Source organism: Heptranchias perlo, chromosome 14, assembly GCF_035084215.1.
Source record: "Heptranchias perlo isolate sHepPer1 chromosome 14, sHepPer1.hap1, whole genome shotgun sequence".
NCBI classification, from domain to species: Eukaryota; Metazoa; Chordata; class Chondrichthyes; order Hexanchiformes; family Hexanchidae; genus Heptranchias; species Heptranchias perlo.
In genome coordinates, this window is record NC_090338.1 from 31,062,903 (window position 1) to 31,074,561 (window position 11,659).

An 11,659-nucleotide genomic window follows, 5' to 3' on the forward strand; every position below is an offset into this window, starting at 1 on the left:
TCTTGAAGTATTTTTTAAATGTAGCTAATCACTGTTGTATAGGAAACGCAGCAGCCAAGCACCGCAAGGTCCCACAAACAGCAATGAGGTAAATTTCCAGATAATCTGTTTTAATAATCTTGGTTGAGGGATAAATATTGGAATTCCCCCATCTTGTGATTTTCAGGAAACGGGGAGAAAATCGGAGATTAAAAAAATAAAGCACATTACACACATCACCTCCCAAACCCGCGACCTCTACCACCTAAATGGTCAAGGGCAGCAGGCACATGGGAACACAACCTACACGTTCCCCTCCAAGTCACACACCATCCCGACTTGGAACTATATCCCCGTTCCTTCATTGTCGCTGGGTCAAAATCCTGGCACTCCCTAACAGCACTGTGGGAGAACCTTCACCACACGGACTGCAGCGGCTCACCACCACCTTCTCAAGGGCAATCAGAGATGGGCAATAAATGCCGGCCTCGCCAGCGACACCCACATCCCATGAACGAATAAAAAAAATCTGCACAACAGGCTTTGGCAACAATTGTTTTCCAAATATTCGTCTGAAACAAAAAAAAATATCTGGCGAACTAATGAATACAGCAGTGTAAATTGTGTGTAACTTATTTTGTTTACTCATAATCACAAAAAAAAGGCAATATGGACAGGTGCTGTAAATTTCGGTTCACCTTCGTGCTGTTTCCCCTCCGAGGCCCCGCGCCTTCACGACGCTTCCTAGTAACCGGCTGCACTTCAAACAAACTTGATCAATACGCCAAAGGCCCGCCCCCTCCGGCCTCTCGGTCTCATTTCCTATTTGCCAACTGGCTGAAACGAAGGGCCCCCACGTGTTGGGAGTGGGGGAAGCGCCGCCGATGGTTGGTTAATCTTTGCTGTCAATCAGAGGTGGTGGGTAGCAAGTTAGTGCGAGTGCTCCGGCCTAGCGAGCTGCGGCTGCTGTCACCATGGAGGCGCCGCGTTGCATCAGTTAGTATTGTTTTATGTCAGTGGGCAGAATGGGCGGCTTTGTGAAGAAACCGGTTTTATTTGTGGCGACGTTGATTCTCACAACAGCGAGTGTAAACGGTGAGTGACTGGCCGGGGGATCAAGTGAGTGGGGCGCGTAGCGCACCGAGTAATAGCGAGAGGCTGCTGCCTGCGACACAGCACCGACAGGGAATCCTGTGCAAATGATCGCCGAACCGGTATCACGGAGTAGGAGTTGTGCAGGCGGAGCATTCTATAGGTAGTATTTGTGTAAAGAAACACTTACTGTATTGAGCAGGTAGGGCGCTCGACTGATCGGCATTGCCAGGCTTGACTCAATGGGTAGCACTCTCGCCTCTGAATCAGAAGGATGTGGGATCTATTCCCACTCCAGAGATTTGAGCACATAATCACTGGAGGGAGTGCTGCACTGTCAGAGGTGCTATCTTCAGGATGAGACGTGGTGGATGTAAAAGATCCAATGGCACTATTTGAAGAAGAGCAGGGGCCAATATTTATCCCTCAAAAAAGGGATGACCTGGTCATACCTCGTTGCTGTTTGTGGGACTTTGCTGTGCAGAAATTGGTTGCTGCCTTTCCTACATTACAACAATGGCTACATTTGAAAAGTGTAATATTGGCTGTAAAGCTCTCTGGGATGTCCTGAGGTTGTGAAAGGTGCTATATAAAACCACACGGACTGCAGCGGTTCAAGAAGGCGGCTCACCACCACCTTCTCAAGGGCAATTAGGGATGGGCAATAAATGCCGGCCTCGCCAGCGATGCCCACATCCCATGAACGAATAAAAAAAGGTTCTTTCTCTGTTGCAGCCGCGGTTAAACAGGCATTGACTAACAGACAGCAGGTGGTAGCATATAGGTACAGAAGATGTTAAAACATAATGTAACTGAACAGGTGGAGCAGTTCTGTTGCATTTGGTACAGTGTAGCATTGAGCAGGTAGAACCCTGCACTGACCTCCACTTCTGTCAATGCAATGGCTGAATCACTTCATCTTGAGCTCTTCTAGGTTTTTCAGTGGTGCAGTGAAAATTGTTGAAGTAAAAACAGAAAATGCTGGAAAAGCTCAGCAAGTGAGGCAGCATTTGTGGAGAAAGAAACAGAGTTAACGTTTCAGGTCGAAGACCTTTCGTCAGACCTTACTCTGTTTCTTTCTCCACAGATGCTGCCTGACTTGCTGAGCTTTTCCATCGTTTTCTGTTTTTATTTCAGATTTCCAGCATCTGCAGTATTTTGATTGTGAAAATTGTTGTTTCATTTTTTGATGATTTCGTAATGTCGCTCACAAGCGTAGCCAGTAGCTATTATATCTAATCTTTTTAACGGCTCCATGCTCAGTCCTCCTTTATCAATATTCTTGGGCTTACTTTCTCTGATCACAAATGGAATTCCCACATCCCTTCCATTATTAAGGCTGCTGATGTTAGGAAAATGTTTTTAAGCAGCAGGTTGTTGGAAAGAAAGAAAAAAACTTGCATTTAGATAGCACCTTTCATGACCCAAAGCACTTTACAACCAATTAACTATTTTTGAAGTTTAGTCACTGTTATAATGTAGGAAATGTGGCAACCAGTTTTCACACAGCAAGGTTCCACAAACAGCAATTAAATAAATGACCAGACAATGCAGCACTCCCTCAGTACTACACTGAAGTGCCAGCCTAGATTATGTGCTCAAGTCTCTGGAGTGGGGCTTGAACCCACAACCTTTTGACTCAGAGGTGAGAGTGCTACCACTGAGTCAAGGCTGACTCCTATAAAAGATAGAATACCCTACCAGAAACAGTGGTGGAAGCAGAATTCATAATTTTTACAAAGGAAGTGAATAAGTATTTGAGAGAAAAAAATTTGAAACGGAATGGGACTAAGTAAATAGCTCTTTCAGAGAGCTGGCACATGAGCAAGGGGATGAATTGTCTCCATCTGTGCAGTAGAATTCTCTGATTCTACATGAATAAAGAAATAAAACAAAAGTATAGAGCATATGAAGTGAGCCTTGGCTCAGTAATAGCATTTCCGCCTCTGAGTTGGAAAGTTACTAGTTTGAGTCCCACTGCTAACATTTCTCCAGTGTCAATTGTAATGTCTGAGCATGGAGCAGACAGTCCCAGCTTTACATTACTTTTTCTCAGCTACATTTTCACAATGGCTACAACTATTTTTTTATTTTTAAACTGGATATAAATATCAACAGTAATTGTAAAATACATAGAAAACTTTGGTTTGCTTTGAAGTAGCACCGATTATTGGGATGAAAACTTTGAAGCAGGTTTCGGTAATCTAATATTTGTATAACTGGGCACTGTATAGACTTAGGTTTGTGAAATGTGGGACACCAGTGTGGTAGGAAATTACTTACTAAATTCCAACAAAACTCTACCCAAAGTAATGCTTAATTATTTGCCATAGATCTAATTGATATTTCCATATCTGTGATGTCCTCATTTTAAAAAGTCACACAAGTTAAAGATTGCAATCTTAGTTGTGCCACTCATAGCTCCAGTTATATAAAAAATGTTGATTTCTTAAGTGAGAGCAAGTTTACTTAGTCGCACAATTTTTAATCAAAGAAAAATGCTTTTTTTTAAAAGGTGAAGTGCTAAGAGATGACGATCCTTCAAAACATTTGCCTGCAGAAGAGAATGATATAATTTCCAATTCAGCCAGTGACGTTCAACTTGAAAGAATGGATGAGCAGTCTAAAAGAAAAATACAGTTTCCAACAGCAGAAATTGCTGATGCTGTTCTGGGAACTGGAGTTACGTCTAATCAAGAAGCATTACTGTCTCTTATTCAGAATATTAAAAATGAACGTACTGCTTTTGAAGTCAAAGATACTCCCTGTACTGGTGTGAGTGGAGAGACAGGAGAATGCAGTGTTTCAGAGGAGATATTTCCTTCCCTTACATATATCCCATCTGGTAGTCAAGAGGGAGAGCTGCTTGAAGAGAGAGAAACGGGCATTGTGGAACCAGTGCCGGCTGAGAGCCCAGCAGCAGAAGAATCAAATGCTACTGAAGCAGCCAGAGCACCAAAAGTTAACTGTGATGAAAGAAATATGACTGGATTAGAGAGCTTCATTGTCCAAATTCTTAATAACTCACAAGTAAGAAGAATTTGCAATTTAATTATATTTTGGTGAATTTGCTGATAGTCCTTTCACAAGGCTTTATGTAACTTTAGCCGTTGCCATGTGTATGTATAGCAGTATCCAGGCTATGAAGTTTTCTTTGTGAATATTTTTCTCTAATATGAGTTCTTCCACTTTCTCCAGAACCAGAAACCTGCTCTTAAGCCTCTGCCAATGTTGCTGTATACCCATTTGCTGCCAAGCATGAGAGTGGCTCAGGATGATTGGTCTCCCCTTCCTGTTTAGAAACATCTGGCCCTTGCTCAGCTCCTATTTACTACAGTATAAATGAGATTGGAAATCACAGGCATATGTTCCACTCTGTTTGGCACAGTATGTTGGAACTTATGTTTTTCTTAATTGTGACATTATATTTGAATAAAAATTCACAAGGGCAAAAATTATGAACACTAAAATATAGGTACAGTAACTCACAGGAACACCACTGGAGTGAATTTGTGCCTATGGTTTCCTTCATGGTGAATTTGCTTTCCCATCCACACTACAGGGAGCACCCAAGCCAAGGTCAGGTATTTCTTTACAAGTAGAGAATTTTGGATGACAGATCTTCCCAGTTTTAAAATTGGCAGAGGCTTGGGAAGCAGATTTCCTACCAGTCTTTTTGGCTAAGGGATATTATGTGACACAGTGAGACCTAGGTCGAGGAAAGAAGATACAAAATAACTGTGGGATAGAAGGTGACTTTAATTCTTGGATTTTGGGCAATTTCTGCATAAAGGTTCTATAGCAATTTTGGAAATTGTAATCCAAAATGGCATTCTTTGTGATGGTCTGCCTGGTTGGGAATCTAGAGCTGAAGTTGCTGGGTTACCTGACTGATAGTAAACCAGGACTTTAAAGATACTTTGGTTTATTGGCCCATTGACTTTGAAGTTTTACTGCTGAAAGAAGTAAAAGAGCAGATTTTGTGTTTCCGATTCTGACAGCCCCTCTAGCTTTGTAAGTGCTCCAGATTTGCAGCCTTTATACAAGATCTTGCCTGAATATTTGAACTACTCCCCGCTGGTTAATTAGTGGAAGCTGGAGCTGCTGCATTAAGCAATAAAAGTCTTCTGATGCTATTAATTAATCATGAGGAATCAATCTGCAATATGTTCCTACTGGCTACTGTACCTTGTGTAGAATTTCTCCCTAAATTAAGTGGGGTGGTTTGCTAAACTTGGAAGAAAAATAGCTATTGGTTGAGAATTGTAATTGTGTACCACAGAGGGATGCTATATGCTTTGGTAATCAAGGTTCCCTATTAAAGTTCATGATCTCACCCTTTTAGTCAGGGACAGGTGCAGGCTGGATGCCAAGTGTTTTCTCCCAGAGGGATAGAAGGTAAGTTATCCTGAGTTCCTTTGTGCATGCTTTCAACCAATATTGCCAAATTCCCTGGTGGCCCTCTGCTCTGGAGTTTTACGTGGGGGCAGGGGGAATCTAAAGAGGAGGTATTAATTAAACGGAAATCAGCAAATGTTTGTGAGTTTTAAACATTTCTCTCCTTAATAAATGAAATTAAAATACTTTAGTTACTGAGTGACGCCAAAACACTAATATAATAAGTAAAAAATGCTTACAGATTTTCTTTATTGCAGATATGTGCTGCACTAGCATCTTGAAAGATATATAGGCCATAACAGTTTTCTCACAATATTCAAATCTAGCTTTTTGAAGCATTACTGCCCTGTAGGAATCTTAAATCAGCTTACGTTAACTAGTTATGTTTGAAATTGTGACAAAAAAGCTTTTTGTTTACATATGTTATATAAAGTTATGAAGTGAATAAAAACTATTCTGTTAACCTAGTGAGTAAAGGTACCGGCGGTACAGTTTTAGAGCCCATGTGATAGCAATTCACGCTGCTCATTGTGATCTGGTGACCTATGCTAGAAAGTGTGCATCTGTGGATATGGGTGAGGACAGAATTTGGGCTCAGCTGTGATGCCCTCTATGACTGAATAACCTACAACTCTTACTGTCTGGGCTCACGTGAAGAACAGCCATTTGTGTGAGCTACAAGAGAGGTGCTGGTGCTCATGGAACTGCACGCCAACAGGAGTCAATGTCATAAGAGGAGGGAGAAAATTGGGGAGAAATATTTATAATTGTTTCACTGGTTTTACAGTATTAAAATGTGTTTATGCTGTGACTAGTAGTGAGAAATGCACACACAACCCAACAGTTCTTGCACAACCAGCTTTGCATCGAGTGATTGATCAAGGGAGGGAAAACTGGCAAATGAGTCATTGACAGCATACTTTTTTCATCTTTAGCTGCTGCTAGGAGATGTGCAAAGGTGCTGTTTTATCTCTTGGCCAAAGAATGGTGCAATTGCACAGTGGTACTGAAGAATAAAAAATAAAGATCGGAGAACATAATAGGGGTAGGGGGAAGACTATGGCTTGCTGGAAATTGAAATGCCAGAACAATGGGATCAAATGCAAGCCTTCCAACTGCACAGTAGATTTAATTTGTGGTGTAGCTTGTAAATAAAATAATATAAATATGTCTTTCCCAATCTACAATTCCACTGCTTAGTACAACATTACATAATGAATAAATTCCATTTTAGTATAGGCCCTGAGGATGTACTCGCATAAATAGCATACTTTTTATTTATTTTTTTGTTTTCTTTCTTTGACTTTGTTGGACTGAGTTAAGTAATATTGGTATAAATGCAATATTGCAATATATATTTACAGGACCTCATGGAATTCCTGAATGCCAATGGCAGTGATTGCTCTGTAGTTCTCTTCTACACGCCATGGTGTCGGTTCTCTGCAGACCTTGGTCCACATTTCAATGCACTGCCACGTGCTTTTCCCTCCCTGCAGTTTCTGGCACTGGATGCATCTCAGCACAGCAGGTACTTACAGCAGCATATTGGACTAAACTTGTTGGAGACGCAAAGGATTTCATAGGAATAGGTTAAATCTAAATTTTACATTTGTACTGAAACGTATTTCATATGCTATAGGCCAGTAAGAGTTCATGATAATGTACAGATCTTGATAATTTGGCACGGTACTAAACATTTTGGAAAACATTCTTCCAACTTATTATTTCAATAATTTAATGGGAAGAAAATGGATAGAAGTAAAACCTTAGACTTTTGACTGTTTGGCTAAACAACAATGTCCAGTAAAAGCACAAGTTTAAGATGATTTCTGTGTTCATGGAGGTTTTTACTTGTGGTTAATTATTTCAACATGAACTGGGGTGAGCCCAACTTTTCATCCTAGGTGGAGCGTAAACAAACAATTGGGAGTGTATTACAAGGCTGTAACACAGTTGGCTCCACTGAGTGATGAAATAGCTTTGACCTGCCTCACAATGATGAGGCATCAAGTGGAGGACTAACATATCCCCACAGGTAGCAGGGAAAATTAGAAGTTGTGTGTCCCTAGGCCACTGTCTTGCACTTCCTAGTGGAGCCAGATGCATCATTGATAAAGGTCTGTGAAACGGGCTGTTTGGTTCCTTGGCCCAGTTGACATGTGGCACAGGAAGAAAAATAGAGCGAATTCATCTTCAAATTTTAAAAGGTTTTAATACTGAAGAAGTTCAAATGACTTCTTAAACTACAAGAGTAAAAGTTGAGTGGTTTATTAATAACTTGTGAGCTTTAAGGGTGTCTACAGTTTTGAATACTCTCTGTTATTTTATATTCTTTGCAATCCCTGCAATTTTGTGTACTTTTGGTGCTTTTATTTAATATCAAAAGGGGCAGAGCTTCCATTACTGAACTTTCTCACTTAAATAACACTTTTCAAGCTTCAATCTTGTTACTATTGTATTTTTCCTGATGGCATCGTGACTGAGCAGTGCAATGCAATCTTGCATCATGTGACAGAAAGAGGATGTATTACAGTATTGTACTAAGCAGTGTTGTAATAATGACAGCTGAGAATAAATGCAGGTTTAATTAATGATACACTGTGTAACATACAATAATGAATGCCTTGGAATAAGTTACAAACAAACCTAATCGAGGGGTTTATATCAAAATATGAGACCACAGCTCCAACATAATTGTCATCTGGACCTTGAGAATAGAGTACATCTTGAAATCTTTCCCTGACACCTCTTGCATTCGTAATATAAACTGGTGCTCTGTGCCCTTAATGTGATGACATTCACACAAGAGGCCACGCCCTCATTACCTCAAAGTGCAACTTTTCCAATGCTCTCTTCACCAGCTTCCCACGTTCCAACCTACATAAACTCTACCATCTGTATCCTATCCTGTACTAAATCCTGCTTGCCTGTCATCCCTGCTTTCACCAAGCTCCATTATTTCTCTGTCTCCCAATGTATTGAGATATTTTGAATTCTTAGCAAGGTCAGTGGTCGTGATCTTAACCATTTTGAGTACTGAATGTTTTTAATCTTTCATACTGTACAGGTTTTGGATAGTTGCATGCTCTGCTACAGGAAAGATATCATTTTGTGCCCACAGTGTGCTATTTGGTCAGTTAATAATCTCAGCCACTCTAGGAAAGCAGCTATTTGAAGCAAAGTACATTTTCATGGGGAGAGAAGGAAAAGTAGAGAGACGACCTACATAACGCTCTAGACAAGCAGTGTTTATACAAATTTGGGCAAATTTCCTGGGTCATCACTTAAACTAGAAATTTGTACTTGTAGATCTGTTGCTTGTACAGGGTAGATGCTGAGAGGCTGTTTCCCCTGGCTGAAGATTCTAGAACCATGGGTCATAGTCTCAAGATAAGGGGTTGACCATTTAGGACTGAGATGAGGAAAAATTTCTTCACTCAGAGGGTTGTGAATCTTTGGAATTCTCTACCCCAGATGGCTGTGGATGGTTGAGTATATTCAAGACTAATCGATAGATTTTTGGACACTAAGGGAATCAAGGGATATGGGCATAGGGTAGGAAAGTGGAGTTGAAGTAGATGATCAGCCATGATCTTATTGAAAGGCGGGGCAGGCTCGAGGGGCCGTATGACCTACTCCTGCTCTATTTCTTATGTTCTTTCTTATGTACAGATTGTTGCCATTGTGGATTGCTTCTATGTGCCCCCTAATGGCTAGTGATGGAGTGTCACTAGCAAAAACGATTCTCTCCAGTGGGGATTGTACTTGGGGACAATGGAAGGAAAGGAAATAAAAGTAATATTGTGAAAAAGAAAAGGTGCATATGTCTTCAGCATACATCCTGCAAAGTATCCAAACCATCTAGAAATTTTAGGCTCACATGGAATATAACTCGAGTGTGGGGTCATGTCAGGTTTAACATGTCAGGCTTCGTTATAGACTTAAGTACAGTTTTCTTTAAATGTTTGTGTGTGTGAACACTCCTTCCCATTCTCTCAAAAACATAAAGAGTTTACCTTTGGGAAGCAAACATACTTGAGTGGAACTTTCTCGTGGCAGTGGGTGTGCCACGAGCAGCCCAGAGTATTACTGTTCTCTGCAGCTACAAGTCTCAGACCATTAGCGCAGTATAATCATAGCAAAATGTCATGATGTAATCTACAAAACATGAACCTGTTCACCTATCTAAATTGGGTTGCAACCTATTGGTTTGGTCCTAGTTACTAACCTCAACAATTTATTTGCCTTATCTGTAAATGGAAGAATAGCTCCATTTAAGCCTTCCTCTAGATCAATGAAAATTATTTTTAAATTAGAGCATTGGGATTTGACATTATTTTGCAGAAGAAACTTTTTTTTTAAAAAAAGTAGCAACACCAAATGTTGTACAATCAGTATTTGATGCTCAATGCCAGCTCTTCATCCTTAGATTAATTATTGGTTCTGTTATTCTAAGTCTTTCTACTAGGTTTGGTACAGTAGCTGTTCCCAACATCCTGCTATTCCAAGGTGTCAAGCCTATGGCCAGGTTTAATCATACAGACAGAACAATTTCAACTCTGAGGGCTTTCATTTTTAACCAAACCGGTTAGTAGTAATTCTCATTAATGTAAATTATACGTGGATATTCACTAAGGGTATAATTTCTATGTAAAATTAGAGCTATTTTTGTTCTGTGGGTACAGTTAAAGATTTGGGACAAGTACAGTCTCATGAAAAGCTAGCATTAAGTAGTTTTAGGTGGGAAAAGAACATCTGCTGTATAATTTAGATGGAACTTGGGACTTGAGCCCGCTTTAGGTGACTTGCTGACCCGATGCTAGGTTCAGAAGTCTCTTGGATCGAGGGTCGTTCCTGTTTAACACTATTGATAATGGTGCTTTGGGCAGTTTTTGAAATTGATTTACCTTTTTTAAACCTATTTTTATTTAGAGGTAAAATCCCTCGTTCTCCCCATCCCCATTGTTAATTCAATGCACTGCCTTCTTCCTTTAAACTTGTTTATATGCCAATGTGTTATTCCATTTATCCGTTTCTGTAGTAAACTGATAGCAGAAAATAGCAGGATAAAGAGCACTTGTTAGGGTTTTAACACAAGTTCAAATAGAAATTCCATGTCCTGCATTTTTGCCATTGCAATCCACTTTAAACAATATATTTGTTTTCCAGGTATTGAAGCAAATGGCACTGTTGAAGTGACAGAACAAGATCTAAGCGGTCCACTTCCCAGTGTTGCAGTGAGAGGCATTGACTGGCTGCTTGTCTTCTCTGTGTTGTTTGTCTGTGTGTTTTTAGTTTATGGTACAATACAGTCAGACAGTATCAAGTGGTTGATCCCAGGACAAGAGCATGAACACCAGGACTAAGCACATACAGAAGTTGGTCACTACCCATCGCAAGGAGCAGCTGCACTGGTCACCTGCAGCAGCAGCGGAAGATGTTCATTAATGCGTCAGCTTTTTATCACCAAAATTCCTCTTTTTCTGCAGCAATTTAAATTATGTATATAAATATTCAAAAGTTATGGCTGATTTGTCAGTGTGAATAAATATAAAGTGTTTCCCAAATTATCAGTATTTTGGTGTTGAATTGTAACTTCAAGTGATTGCTTCTTATATTGCATGTTAAAGGATTTGCCTTAAATGCCGCTTCAACAAAGGGAGCACCAAACATCAGTTCTGAAGTTAAGGGATTCAGACTCAACACTAGATTAGAAGATCACCTATCTGTGAGCCTATGATTATGCACATGATTGAATATTGAGGAATGGAAGAGGAATTCAGTGGCAAGCTGAACAATGGTAAGTAACTTAGCATTCAACATCACCCTCAACAGTTAAATTATATCCAGTGGATCCTGAGGACCAAACTCCATATTCCAGTTGTGACAAAAGTTCATCAGCCTGAAACCTTATCACTGTTTTTCTCTCCACAGATGCTGCCTAATCTGCTGAGTATTTCCAGCATTTTCTGCTTTTATTTCAGATTTTCAGCATCTGCAATATTTTGCTTTTGATTCCATATCTGGTTCAGCTTGCAGTTTCACATTTAAACAGTGTCTTAGTGCCCATAACTGGTTGTACTGTTTGTCTCCTGCTAGAGAGCAATGGGAGGGGAAAAGAATACTCTTCTGAATGCATTTTAGGAGTGTGTTGAGAATACCTATATAGCGCCTAAACAGAAAAACTTCC

The 11,659-nt window shown here is 40.1% G+C and overlaps 1 protein-coding gene across 1 annotated transcript; it reads left to right on the plus strand.

The window, feature by feature from the left end:
- The first annotated feature begins 881 nt into the window (after window positions 1-881).
- Window positions 882-11,036, plus strand: txndc15 (thioredoxin domain containing 15). Its single transcript, XM_067996212.1, has 5 exons — window positions 882-1,074; window positions 3,587-4,101; window positions 6,834-6,997; window positions 9,926-10,056; window positions 10,639-11,036. Exons 1-5 carry the CDS (start codon window positions 990-992, stop codon window positions 10,833-10,835), a joined length of 1,092 nt encoding a protein of 363 aa, XP_067852313.1. The 5' UTR covers window positions 882-989; the 3' UTR covers window positions 10,836-11,036.
- The last annotated feature ends 623 nt before the right edge of the window (window positions 11,037-11,659 follow it).

Coding starts and splice junctions, on each gene's coding strand:
- txndc15 (XM_067996212.1), top strand. CDS start 990: ATGTCAGTGGGCAGAATGGGCGGCTTTGTGAAGAAACCGGTTTTATTT. Junction 4,102..6,833: donor AAATTCTTAATAACTCACAA/GTAAGAAGAATT, acceptor ATATATTTACAG/GACCTCATGGAATTCCTGAA. Junction 6,998..9,925: donor GATGCATCTCAGCACAGCAG/GTACTTACAGCA, acceptor TGTTATTCTAAG/TCTTTCTACTAGGTTTGGTA.